This window comes from Dermacentor albipictus, chromosome 1 (genome assembly GCF_038994185.2).
Source record: "Dermacentor albipictus isolate Rhodes 1998 colony chromosome 1, USDA_Dalb.pri_finalv2, whole genome shotgun sequence".
Classification (NCBI taxonomy): Eukaryota; Metazoa; Arthropoda; class Arachnida; order Ixodida; family Ixodidae; genus Dermacentor; species Dermacentor albipictus.
Genome location: NC_091821.1, coordinates 135658315 through 135672918, shown reverse-complemented (window position 1 = coordinate 135672918; position 14604 = coordinate 135658315). Strand labels below are relative to the sequence as shown.

General features: G+C 47.1%; 1 protein-coding gene across 1 annotated transcript in view; it reads right to left on the bottom strand.

The window, feature by feature from the left end:
- Positions 1 to 1114: 1114 nt before the first annotated feature.
- LOC139055885 (uncharacterized) overlaps positions 1115 to 14604 on the bottom strand; it is a 393329-nt gene continuing 379839 nt past the window's right edge. Inside the window, exons 6-9 of the mRNA XM_070533487.1 lie at positions 13373 to 13584; positions 12435 to 12761; positions 2690 to 2829; positions 1115 to 2003 (exon numbers count right to left, since the gene is read on the bottom strand). Coding sequence (XP_070389588.1) covers positions 1817 to 2003; positions 2690 to 2829; positions 12435 to 12761; positions 13373 to 13584 — 866 coding nt within the window. The 3' untranslated portion in view covers positions 1115 to 1816. The remainder of the gene's footprint in view (positions 2004 to 2689; positions 2830 to 12434; positions 12762 to 13372; positions 13585 to 14604) is intronic.

The following is a 14604-nucleotide window of genomic DNA, read 5'->3' as shown; positions in this document are numbered from 1 at the left end:
AGGAATCCAGGCATTAAATAGGCAAGAGCAGGCGAGTAAAATCGCCAGGCTCCAATAGTGGACAGGTACGAAGATTATGCATTTCCAGGTCGCACTGCTTGCACAAAGCAAAGACTACCTCCCGCTCCACGAGGATGCAGTTCAGGCGGAAGAACAAAGGAGCACACCCTAATCTCCGCGTGCGCAGCGGGGAAGTATCACTGCGAAGGGGATATTTAATATGCCTTTCTTTTTCCTCAATAACAACAAGACGTTCCAGAAATGCCTAAGAAACAATCGCTGCACAGTTTTCATCGATGCCATGCTAACTTGTGTTTCGGAAATGGTCAGTGATTCTAATGACACAGGCCATTTTTTGGCGGTGGTCAATCAGTACGCCATGTAATAAAATGTAATCAGGGTCCTCGTGACCCAGCTTGTCTGTTACAGGTTAGAGGAGATTAAATCCAGTCGGAAAATTGCATATACTGAGCTTTATTTGGTGCATCACGGTAGCAATGGCCGCTACGCCATTAAAACTAACTTTTGCTTTTCTTTGGTTTAGGCAAACAAATCAGTGAACGTAACGAAGGTACCACTCATGAATGAGTAATTTCGCACGAAGGACTAATTTCGAAATGGAGTTAAAGTTACACATATGGGTTACGATGAGCGCTGTATTGTGATGGCTACGCATCTATGTAGATCAAACCGTTTTTCGTTCAACTCGTATAAAAAGTTAGTAAACGGTTGTTTTTGTAATCTCCCTCTCTCGGAAAGAGAATGAAGCGGCCGGGAAACGGACTCGCAGCCTCGTGCTGAGCAGCTCAATGAAACAGCCATCGAGGCACCACGACGATCACCTAATTTGTTCGGTGCAACACGGCTCAGCAAAGAAGGCTTTCGTGTTTGGCAGAGAGAATAAAATAACTACACAGGAAAAATAAAAATAAAAAACACGCACAATAAAACATTCAGAGCGAATCAGTGCTACACGAACCACGTTTTACGTTATTTTTTACGCTCTAGAGTCACTAGATCAACCTTGATGTTATAAATGTGGTTGGTGGCACTTATATTTGAGAAACTTGAAGCCCCTCCCCCCCCCCCCCCCAACCCTCCAACATCACCCTGATTTACGGAAGAATTTATCGAAATCTTCACTTGAAACTTCAACAGCGCAGAATCTTAAGTTCACCAGCATTCTTATTTTTCATTTTCAACTTAAATCAAAAGACAATATGTTATGCAGAAAACCTATTTCCAGGTCCCTAAAATGGCTGAACAGTCATAGTCTTTTCGGGGACAAATTGAGTCGTAATCCTCACACATTGGGTGTGCTGGAAATTTTCGCTGTACTACTGATTAGGTGCTAGTTTCACCTCTATGAACCTTGCTTGTTGCTCACAACCAGAACCATGGTTGTCCGAAGACGTTCTTTCTTTCTTTTTGGTGACAATAGCGAAGCCTCACAGGTTGACACATTTCGCGTAGCAGCGAGCAGCTGGGTACGAGCGAACGCTGAGTCGGTGCAAGTAGTGCGACATTGTTTCCTCGCCCCTAAGGAGGCGCCGACGGTGGACGTGATGGGCGATGTGGTGGATGATGAGTGGTCCCCCGGGATAGAGCGTGGGGGTGAACAGGTGGCGTCGAAGAGGCGTGTCCGAGCGCGCACTCAGCGGCGGATGGCCCGGGCTCTGGGCGGGTGCAGGGGCGGCGGCGACGGCGCCCAGGCGTGCCGCTCGCATTGAAGGCAGCGGGATGGCGATTGTGCGGAACGCCGAACGCTGGCGGCGGCGGTGTCGGGCTCGCTTTTCTGGATGGCGGCAGGGGCTCGTCAGGCGTACTCGGATTCAGACAGGCTCTGCGTCTCGGAGAGCCGTCGCACGGTGCTGGCGTAGTAGTCGTCGGGCAGGTCCTCGGACGGCTGGCCCCGGGCGCTCGCGTACGAGATGGACTTCTGGTAGCTGAACACCTGCCGCTCCAGGTTGTAGTTCTCAGCCTGGAGGGCGGCTATCTCGCGCCTGCGAGAAAAAACAACAACACCCGTGTGCAAATGGTTGTGCTGAAACGGCTAGGCCGTGAAATGATGGCATGATAGTTTATCTGCTTGCTGTCAGACAGCGCATACAACACACCAGGTGTACTGTACGATTCCGTCTGCTTACTAAGCGGTGCGTTCGACAAAATGCTTCCGACTCCTGTACATGCGCATGTCGACTTAAAATGACGAGATATATTTATTTACGTCCTCTCCTCGACAGGAAAATATTAATCATGAATGCATTATATAGTTGTTGACTTGAGCTACCAGTAAGCTTATGGAGACGTCGGTTCTCGCAAATAAGGCACGGCCCGCAAGGAAGACCACGGAGACTACAAACACCTTTATTCCTCTTCCGGAGCGAAGACAGGCCAGCACTGACAGTTGGGCGTTCCGATCGCAAGCGCCATTTCTCGGACCATCGCGCCACGGGCAGGATAGCTTCCCTAGCAGCCGTCGAGAGGTGCCCCCTTTCTTTCTCTCGAAGGTCACTACCGCAGTCAGTTAACCATATGATCTCGAGCGACTGAGTAATACGTTTTCAAAGACTGTACTTTTCCCAATCTAGAAAAGCATGAACGCCTATCCCCTCTCTCTCTCTCTCTCCTTACACCTTATACTTCAGTCGGAGAAGGCCACATCGAAAAATTAGCCGCTGTGACTTACTTCATTTGGTGGCACTGGGTGCGCGCAATGTCGTCATATTTGTGGTACGTGGCTCCGAACAGGAGCTGCGAGTCGAGCCATTCCACGTGCACAGTCAGGTTTCCGGCTCCGTCCAAGTACATGCCGGCTGACTCGCGAATCTGCGACAGAGGGAGCAACACCAAGTGAGGTTGTGGTGCTACATGTGAAGGTTTTTTTCTTCAAGCAACGATGCCCACTGCGCGGAAGACGAGAACATGGGTCGTGACCATTCGAGTGACCCACGCACCCGCTTCCGTGTAATCAACTCATGTATCAACCGTCTGCTTTATTTCTGCTAGAAACACGATAACTCAGTCGCACTTGAGCACAACGATGGCCTAAACCGGAAATGCAATACGTTATTTCAAACTGGAATCTGCGGCTGAAGTCTATCGACAGGCATTTTATCCAACATGAATGCGACGCACTTCCACAGTTAGATTGTTAAAGAAAAAAAAATGGTATCTCTAAATTTCTATGCCCTCCATCCGGCTTTCAATGAAAAAGAATGTATTGGACGAATATAGAACGATAAGCTACACAAAAATAGGACGATATCTCATACTTTATCACTTGTGCGATACATGCAAAAACACGTGGCGAAAGACCTTATGTTAGTTTTAAGGCAGCTCGACCCGTACAGATCCTGCCGACTATATATGCATTATAAAGGGTGTCCCAGCTAACTTGGATCAATATCTTAAAAATACCCAAGAGCTCCAGAGAAATCGTACCGACTGCATAGTAGCCGTAGTCGTAGGTACTTACGGCCAGTATAATTTCATCACGAAGTATTGCTTAATTAATTACTTTTAATTAGTGAACCATTCAATTAATGCTTAGATCGCAAAACATATCAATTACAAAGTTCTGGGCCCCTTAAATATTAACCTCCGATAGCTATGTGTGTGTATATACATATATATATATATATATATATATATATATATATATATATATATATATATATATATATATATATATATATATATATATATATATATATATATATATATATATATATCACAATTCTACTTCTTGAGCTAGATTACTCTGAGCGACAGACATCATTTGCGCAAAAATTGAGGCGAATATTTGACTAATTACTATACGCCTCATGTTGCAATTTACGAACTGCAACCGGTAAGTCATATTTAAAGTCATATCCACTTGGAACAAATTCTAATTCTGAGAATAACAGCGGTTTAGAGATATGCGTTCCCAATGTTCGTGATGAAATGAATTGGTGTTGCAGAATTTTTTTAGGTTCAATACACAAAAAGCTATTTGCTTAATAAAAGGAAGTGGAACAACAGTGTATATTTACAACTTTGACTGTGCTAATCTTAAACCTGGTGTTAGTTTCAAAATTCGATATTTAAGTAAATGCACCTTGTGAAATCATTGGCTTCAATTGATGTATTTCAATATGTGGTATAAGATAATTCGTTGGAAATATAATTATTGATTTTTTAATTATTCAATTATGCTTATTGATTTCCAGTGCAAGTAATGTATACATCTTCGAGTATTCCTGTTCAATAAGCATATTTGTGCTAACTACAGGTGATTTTTAAAAATTTTGTTAACGTTGGGACAAAACACTCGGTATATGTATATATTGTGGCGTTCCTGCCTGCAACAGCTCTTGCCGAGGCTCCATCATTGGCACAGGTATCAGTATATAAGTGTGTTAGATGTTGGTTTTGTTGCATGTGTTTCTGGTAGTACTGCACCCTTTGCTTACGACGTGCGGCATGTTTAGGTGGGTCAATGTGCTTAGGAATGGGCGCAATGTTTGAGAGTGCCGCCGTTTTTGGCGGTATGGTGCAACGTTCTCGTCAGTGAGTGGCCCTAGATATGAAGTCCAGGGAGTGAAGTGTTTCTCTGTGTATGTGTGCCTAAGAGCCCGATTTCTGACTGTCTTCTGTACATGCTGATGAGCTCTTCTATTATATCTTCCTGTTTGTGTGAACAGTTGTGTGCTTGCATTGATAGGGATCCCCAGGGCCAACTTGGTGGCCTTGCGTATGAATGTGTCAAACTGATTTCTCTTGTCTTTGTTGAGCTCGATATACGGAAGCTTATATCTGAGCCTAGACGTCAGCAATGCGTTGCGTAATTGCAACATATCCCCTTTATACGCTCTATAAGCGCTTCATCATAGGAAGCACTTATTCACCTTGTTTCAGGTATTCAGTGGTGGCTGCTTGCCTGGCATCGTGTTGCTTATAAAGGCCGAGGATGTTAATTTGGCATTGTTGGGAGATGCGCTTTCTTTCATTGTGTAGGGCGACGGTGAGTGGAGTACACCGCGTTGAGTGCACCTCAAGTTACTCGGAGTTTACCGAAGAGCATATATATGAGGCCGATGGATGTCATCACTGTATGCATGGTGTGCAGGACCTGTTTTACTGCGTCCTGAATATGTCCTGAGGCTCTTTGCTATTCCATATGGTAACGTGATCTCAGTACATTGCGTGCTTGACATCGGGGATGGGCTTCTGGGCTCTGTGTATGCGGCACATCGCTAGGTAGAATGTCGGAGAAAACACGAAGCCCTGTGGTATGCCCCTTTGTGGGTGTTGATAATTGTTTTGGTTTTGCTCTACAACTTTGAATGTGAATGCACGCCGTCGGAGAATGTCGCGCAAAACCGGTAAATTTCGTTCCCATAGTTGGCACTGGATACTTTCTCTAACAGGGTACACGTCACTTGAGACACCGCCAGGATGGCGTTCAGTTGTGCTCGGTTCAGATTATACCTCCATGGAGCTGAAGGACTGTATCTTGTTTGGATAGATTGTTTCTATAGCTTAACAAGTTGTGGAATAGGTGGCCGGATTTTTAATGCGAATAGCGTTCTTGGTATTGTCAGACTAGTTTTCTTTCAGGCCATATATCTTACCCTTCTCGTGTGAAAATTCTGAATATAGTATAATATAAAAAAAGCGGCCTATTCTCTCTTCTTTTAAAGTGAATTGCATTTTTGGTTTCGACGAGAAAGACGAATGCGTGAAATCTGGCGTGCTTGGGTCGCTGTGGCTATGACAACTCGAGTGTACTCTGTCGGCGAGTCGAGTGTGGTCGAAATGAGAGCCCCGAAAGGGAAAGTGGGCTCACAGCCGAAAAGAAGATAGAAGAGTAAGAAGCCAGCTGTGTCGTGGCGCGAGGAATCGTAAGCGAACGTGACAAATGGTAGAGCAGTGTCCCAGTCGCGATGATCGGAGGAAACATACATTGCTAGAATGTTAGTTAATGTGCGGTTCAGGCGTTCGGTAAGACCATTAGTTTGAAGATGGTAAGCGGTAGTAAGCTTGTGTTTGGTAGCACATAATCGAAGTAAGTCGGCTATGACTTTGACAAGAAAGTATCCACCGCGATCGGTGAGAAGTTGACGAGGTGCACCGTGGTGTAAGATAACGTCGTGAAGCAAGAAGTCAGAGACGTCTGTAGCGCAACTCGTCGGTAGGGTTCTAGTAATGGCATAGCTGGTTGTATAGTCTGTAGCGACGGCAATCCACCTATTTCCGTTATTTGGTATAAGGAATGGTTGGAGAAGATCAACGCCAACGCGAAAGCAGGGTCGGTCGGTATATCCAAAGTGTGTAGCAGACCAGCAGGATGCACAGCTGGTCTTTTGCGGCGTTGGCATGAATCACACGCGGCAACATATCACCGGACGGAGCGGTTGAGATGGGGCCAGAAAACCCATCGCCGAATTCGGTCATAGGTCCGAGTGATGCCAAGGTGCCCAGCCGTGGGAACGTCATGCAGTTGCTGGAGCACAATCTGTCGAAGATGGGATGGAATGACGGTTAGGAGTTCGGGCCCGTGGGGGTGCATAATACGGCGATACAGGACGCCATTTTGTAGCACGAAGATGTGGAGGGATGGGTCAGACGGATCAGAGAGCAGGCGTTCGATAATGGACCGCAACGATTCATCGCGTCGTAGTTGAGTGCAAATGTCTTTCAAGGCGCAAAGCGAAAGAACGCAGATCGGCGCGACATCCACTAAACCGTCCGGTGCATTGACAGGATGACTAGACAGGCAGTCGGCATCCTGATTAGATGGCCTGACTTTTAGACCACAGTGTATGTGTATTCCTGCAGCCGTAGGGCCCAGTGACCGAGGCGTCCGCTGGGATCCTTGAGGGAAGAAAGCCAACAAAGGGCATGTTGATCGGTTGTAACTGTAAATGGTCGACCATATTTATAGGGTCGGAACTTGCCCATCGCCCAAATGAGGGCGATACACTCGCGCTCGGTAATCGAGTAATTGCGCTCGGCTGGAGAGAGGAGGCGGCTGGCGTAGGCGATAACGCGGCTGTACCCACATTGGCGTTGAGCTAAAATTGCGCCGAACCCGTAGCCACTGCAGTCGGTGCGGATTTCATCGGAGCGGAGGCGTCAGAATGGGCGAGAACAGGAGGTGTGGTGAGCAGCGTGATGAGCTGCGAGAAAGCAGACGCTTGCTCAGAGCCCCAGCAGAAAGGAACGTCTTTCTTGAGGAGATCAGTCGGGGGACGAGCAATATGGGCAAAATATTCACAAATCTGTGGAAGTAAGAGCAAAGGCCAACAAAGCTTCGAACAACTTTGGCACAAGTTGGTATGGGGTAATTCTGCACAGCATGAACTTGAGCGGGGTCGGGGCGAATGCCTGACGAATCGACGAGATGTCCGAGCGTGGTTATTTGGCGGTGACCGAAGTGGCATTTGGACAAGTTGAGCTGCAAGCCAGCGGTGCGAAAAAAAGAAAGAACATATGAAAGTCTTTCAAGATGGGTCGCAAAAGTTGAAGAGCAAACGGTGACGTCATTCAAGTAGCACAAACAGATGGACCATTTCAAGCCACGCAAGGGCTTGTCCATCATCCGTTCAAAGGTCGCCGGGGCATTGCACAACTGCGGTGTTCCTCAGGGCTCAATCCTAGGCCCAACTTTGTTTCTTCTCTATATCAATGATATTGTTAACATCCCAAACGCACCGTGCATAACTTTGTATGTAGATGACACCAGCGTTTTCTTCTCTGATCAGAACATTCAAGAAGCATTTAACGCAGCCAATAGATGGATGGAGGACCTCAACTGTTGGCTAAATTCAAATAAAATACAACTGAACTGCGAAAAAACTAAGTACGTCATATTTAGACCTAAAGGAAAGCAGCTGATGGGTCACTACGAGTTAAATTTTGGGGGCGCAATATAGAAAATACGAAGTGCGTAAAATTTTTAGGCGTATGGTTTAACGAAAACCTGTATTGGTCCATTCATGTGGAGACCCTCAGAGCCGACATTCGTAGGGCGACGGGAATGATTAACATGTTAAAGCATCTTATTCCAATGAATTTAAAGAAACAGCTATATTACACACTAATACACTCTCGTCTACACTATTCTCTTCTGGTCTGGGGAACTACTACCAAAACTAACCTTATGTCACTATATAGGCTGCAAAAAAGAGCCGTAAGGGCAGTTTGTAGCCTACCTGTTCTTGCACACACTAAACCGTTTTGTGATAAGCTTGGCATACTCCATATAGACCACCTATTTTTGCATAAACTATCGCTTGAGGCGTTCCGTCTCCGTCAAGCTGATCACATATAGTTTAATCAGACCTTCGCCACCAAAGAAACTCCGTATAATCTCAGACATGACCCAATCTCTATACCGCTTACTCGCACGAACTACGGGAAACAGGCATTACACCTTCATATATCAACCTTACTAAACAATAATCCCACAATTCTGGAACAATTACAAACCTCGAAATCAAGCCTGAGGTTCAAAAAATCTGTTAAAACGTATTTCCTTCGCTGCTTTATTGTATAACTTCCTTATGTACCACAATGTTACTGTTTTGTTTTCCTTTTAACATGTTCTGATTGATATTCGAATGGTTAATCGTTGTTTATATGTTATCATACTTCGAAAATTGTAACACTTGTGCTGTTGTTTGCTTCAGAGTGTCAACATGCTTTGGGTGCTGCAGCCTTTGTCAGGCAAGAATATTGCCTTTTGCTGCAGCACCTGAGACACCTGTATGTCTCAAACAACAAATAAATGAAAATGAAATGAAATGAAAAACTGATATAGTCCTTCTGCTGTGACGAATGTGGTCTTTTCACGGTCCATTTCATCCACAGAAATTTGCCAATACCCAGAGCGAAGGCCTATCGATAAAAATAAGTGGCACCGTGGAGACAATCCAGAGCGTCGTCAATGCGGGAAAGTGGATATACATCTTTCTCGGTGATCGCGTTTACATGACCATAGTCAACGCAGAATCGCCAGCTATTATACGTCTTTTTGACGAGAACAACAGGGGAAGACTACGCGCTGGAAGAGTGTTTAATAATCCCTTTGGCAAGGATTTTGTCAACCACGCTCTGGATAACTTGTCGTTCACAGGGAGGCATCCAGTATGGGCGTCGGCGAACAGGTGCTGCATCGCCGGTATTTATACGATGCTTCACGACCATAGTTTGACCCAAATGGTGATCGTTCAAGTCGAAAATGTCGGAGTGCGACTCGAGGAGACCACGGAGCTCTGCGGCTTGTTGGGTTGAGAGATCCGGTGCAATCATCTTTGTAAAGTCGTTGGTTGGGGCAGACAACACCAAAAATTAGAACGAAGGCACAACTCTCATCACCAACTGTCAGGCAACTTTCGCTTCTCTTGCTGTACGAAAAATACGATCTTACCCATCTATACACCAACGGTTCAACCATCGTGGACGGTTCTGCAGGATCAGCGATTTTTCCCGCGAAAGTGATCGACTTGAAGTTCAAGACATTGCATCAGACTAAAACGACAGCCACGGAACTTCCTGCTCTTCATACCACACTTCGCATAATTCGAGAGGAATCACCTCGAAAATTGAGCGAAAATAGTCAGCTCTATATTGCTTGATTTCCACCTTACGCCGTGGACCCTACGAGCAACTCGTGCTAAAAATTCTACAGGTTCTTCATTGCCTCGTCGAGCAAGGACACGACATCACATTTCCGTGGCTCCCTAGCCACTGTGGCATAATAGGCAATGAACATGCCGATGAAGCTGCTCAATCTGCTCGCGAAGACGGCGTGGAGGAACCAATCACGCTGTAAAAACAGTTGTAGCAGCCAAACTTCGAGTGCTTGCATATGATGTACTACAATCGTTGCGGAACTTCTATCTCCAACTGGACTTTCCCGACCCGAGATAACGGTACTTTATCGATTGTGGCTTAGCGTCGCATTTACGAAGTCATTTGTTTTCCGCGTCGGGTGAGCGTATAGAGCTGCGTGTGACAAGAAAACTATCGAACACGTTCTTTATCACTGTTCCCCATACAGCGAACAGGGGGAGTCATTTGTGACCGCGCAGTCAGGTCTTGACGACCAGCCACTTTCGGAGCAGACAGACCTAGCTGGAACGCTGACCTCTACGACCGTCACACGACAAGATAGTATAGTCACGTTCTCGTGACGCCTGCGGCAGAAAGGATGTTCCACATCCTCCGCTAAGGTCTGTGAGTGGTGGCGCTGGCTGACATTCCCAGGGTTCTACTAGGAAACACAAGTATCCAAGAAAGTGGATGGGGAAACGGCGCCACGGTAGCTCAATTGGTAGAGAATCGCACGCGAAATTCGAAGGTTGTGGGGTCGTTCCCTACCTGCGAAAAGTTGTTTTGCATTCCACTTTCATTTCCATTAATTTGTCGTTTCCTTATTTCATTTATGAAGCACAAGTAATTTCCCCTGTGTTGTCCTTGGTCTCAGTGTTTGTTGGCTTCTTATGACTAATAAAAATTGGGCTCCTCGCTTAACCCCCTTTCTACTCGTTTACAAAACAGTGAAGGCACTCTTGAAATTTTTACCATAGTGTGGCCTATCGGAGAGACTGGAGAAACCACAGGGAAGGCGGGAGATGGAAATTCAAGACGATTAGCAAAACGAGAACAAGGTAAAAGCGAAAGCCAACATTTCGACAAGTGGGCTTGTCTTTTTCCGTGCGACATATGCAGTACTCGGCACAGTATATTCAAGGTAGGGTTCTTCTAAAAGGGAGAGTGGTTAAGGCGAGTGGGTGACGCAACGACCGCAGGTGTGTTAGCGGCGAAGGTGTAGAATTCAGAATAAAGGGGTCCTATGCACACGGCCGTGTGTCAGCCGGCGTGTCAATGACCATGTGCGTAGCACCCATTTATTGTCTGCTTCACTGGAAGTCAGTGGGCTACCATCTCTGAAAGATAACAAAAGGAGCGGCAGAAAACGGTGCTCGTGAAAAAAATTACTGATGTGCAATAAATATATAAATAAAAGAAAAAAAGAAAGGGAGAAAAAAACACTAAGCAACCAAATGAAAATAGGCAACAGCAATTAGTTATTTTCATTTGGTTGCTTTGTGTTTTTTTCCCTTCCTTTAGTTTTTTCTTTTATGCAGATATTTATTCAATTTCAGTAATTTTTTTCGCGAGCACAGTTTTATGCCGTTTCTTTTGTTAACTTTCAGAGAGATGATAGCACACTGACCTCCAGGGAATCAGAAAATAAAGGCTAGCTACGCACATGGTCATTGACACGCCAGCTGACACACGCCCATGTATATAGCACCCCTTTATTCTCAATTCTACACCTTCGCCGCTAACACATCTTCGGTCGTAGCCTCACCCACCCACCTTACCCTATCTCCCATTTCGAAGAACGGAACCCATACATACTGTGCCGAGGGAACCATATGTCGCCTTGAAAAAGACAAGTCCACTTGTCGAAACATTGGCTCTCGCTTTTACCTTGTTCTCGTTTTTCTCATCCTACTGGAGAGGCTGCCGTTCTCATGGACGTTCACGACCTTCCCTATTTTCTTTTTCCGTTTCTTTGCTTTTTCTCTCCACTGTTCTTTCCGTCTTAATTTCTCCTTACCATTCCCCCAGTGCAGGGCAGCAAACCAGAATTTTATCCGGTTAACCTCCCGCTTTTCCTATCCTGTTTATATATCTCTCTTCCTCTACCGGAAACAGTTCTCTTCAGTTCCACCGTTGTTAGTGGCTCTGTGACGATGGGGTCCTGCGGATCCGCCCCGACGTACTCCTTTAATTCAATATTGTTTAGTTGCACTATGGGTATCTCTCGAACTTCTTTAAATAGCTGGTCTGTAGACAGCGAAGTGGTTGCGAAAGGAATCGTCTTGAATACCTATCCGCACTGGCGCAAGAGACATGCCGGTGCGCGACTCTGTATTGTGCGGAATTATGAAATGAAACAAAAAAAAGGTACCGAAATATCCTCACTGCAGCAAATATCCGCCTTGAAGATCATAATGTTTTTTTAAGCGAAGCTTCATTTCGATCCTCGATCCACCAAGATTTCGCGTGGCTGCTCCGCCGGTTTCTCATCGAGTAAACTGCGCCAATCCCGGAGACAGTGTAATACTAAAATGGCCGTATCCCTGAGGCAGTGTAATAAAAAATGGGCCGATCCCGGAGACAATGTATAGTAAACTGGGCTGTTGGCGGAGAATGCATGCAATCGGTGGTCGCGTGGGTGGGAGAGCGTCGGTAAGGCTGCTGATGCAACGATGAAGGCAGTGTGTGGCATTTGCACTTGCGATCTCATGGGACCAAAGCCTATATTCAAAGTTAAGAAGTAGTTGCTATGATTCAAAACGCAGTGATGACCGCCAACAGTAACATGCGCGTCACCGTGAAGCCAAAAGAGGTTGAACGAGTGGTGGCACCTGCCGCACGGTGACGTCGGTCTCCATGACCACGGCGACGTCCATGCCGTCGTGCACGTAGTAGCTGGAGTGCGGAGCGCGCAGCGCGAGCACGCTCTCGCGCGCCCCGGAGCCCGGCTGGCGGCGCACCAGGTACGCGTTCCAGGCCACGTAGCGTAGGTGGCCCACGGGGATGTGCTGCAGCTCCGCGTAGTACAGCTTCAGTCGTAAGCGCTCGCCCTCCATGTCAGCCTCGACGCACCACGCCTGCTTCTCCCGGTCGTAGCAGTTTGCCGTTGCGGGCGCGCACGGCTCCACACCAGCCAGCGGGCTTGCAGTCGCCGACACCTGCGGGATCAACACTTTCGCCCGTATGGAAACAGCGATGGGAAGAGCCCACAATTGTATATTTAGTAAAAATGGAAGGACGACTGAAGAAACGCGAACTGGACACACACACACGCACACGCGCACGCACGCACGCACGCACGCACACACGCACGCACGCACGCACGCACACACGCAGATGTGCATCCTGTTTTTATATGCATTCAGTTCGCGCTCGAAAGCGGCGGTCGAAAGAAACGAGTTGAAAAAAATTGACCGAATAAAACGCAAAGAGGCGTTCCGTGACTTCTATGCCGTTTAGTAGCGAGGGTAATCGCGTTCTGCTGATGCATCTACGCTTATCCCTCAGAAAGGCAAAACCAATACAGCTCTTCTTGCTGGAGGTGAGTACCAAATTTCTTAGCGGAACAGTCGATCAAAAGGCTAAGCTAAATTGTTCTATTAATGGGAGACAGCGGTAAACCAGTATCATATGCATCACAGCTTGCGAATATGCTTTTCAAGTGTAACATGTACATTGTGGCTTCGCTGTGGAGGGTGAAGACAAAAACAGGAAGAATGCGCGCAAAAGAACTGACGAGCACGCAGAAGCTTTTACACCTTGAACGCACCTTGGCCTCCGAGATGGCGTTGGCGGACAGCATGTGCAGCTGGAGCCTGAGTGTACCGCGGCGCACCAGGTCAGCGGGGCCGGCAGCGCCCAGAGAAAAGCCCCGAATGCGGCCAGAGAGGTCCGAGATCTGGTCCAGCACGCCAGAATCGACGCGCCTGTCGCCCTCACCCAGCACCACTCGGTACTGCACACGGCACGGGTGGTCGAAACCTGCACCATCACATTCTTGCTCAGCCCCCAGCACAGTTGCAAAGACCGAAACTGCGAGCGCACCACACTATAACACGCATCCCGGACGCAAACTTATGTGCGCATACTGAAAATTAGTATGGTATCACCAAAAGGTAAAGAGTAAGGGCTCAGTGTCCGCGTTTGTAAATGTGGACCTGCCTTCATCAACGCGTAAACGAAAGGACTCAAGGTCTTGCCTCTTTATGGACCGTACGAACAGGAGTGCTAACAAGTGGCTCTCCGCTGATCAGTAAATCAAATGAACAAATGAATTCACAGCGCTGCGGATTCACTCTGATTTCTCAAGAATTAAGGCGGTGCTGAAACGGTTTGGACAAATTGTGTAGGCGCGTAGGGTACAGCCACAGTAAAATATTCACCCCACAATTTGTGTGAAGCATCTCATATTAAGAGAGTTACGAACGATTACAAGTTGCCCTCCTCCATAGCTATGCTTTTTCACCTCAACTCGTTCGCCGAGTGATCGGGGCTAAGCTCCGCCTTCGCTGGCTCTACGCCATGATGGGACGTCGTGTCGTCTACTTCCGTTTGTCTTGGAGCCAGCACGTGATGCCTCTCCAACCTCTCCGCCAGCAGCCTGGCAGTCGATCCCAAGCGAGAGCTATGCAAGCAGCGTCCGTGGCGAGCATTCTGTCGTAGCGTTGACCGTGTCCGGTATTCCGGTAACCACAGGCGAGCTGGGCGTTTTGAGGCACGGGTAGAGGCGACTGTGGAGGCGCAGTCGGCGCTCTCCACAGGCAACCAATTCGACTCACGGCACAGTTTGTACGTGAAATTCGAGTGAGATGGGCGCAATATATGCCGAAAATTACGGACATATAGATGGCGTTCGCGCGATTCTCAATTCAGCCATGCCTGTTCGGCTCCATGGCAGAAAGGTTTTTTAGAAGATCTCCAAGGAATCAACCTTTGTGCTGTCACTTCATGGTTTCATAATTTACTCGAGTAAGTAAAGTTTGAAAAATCAACGGAAAATAA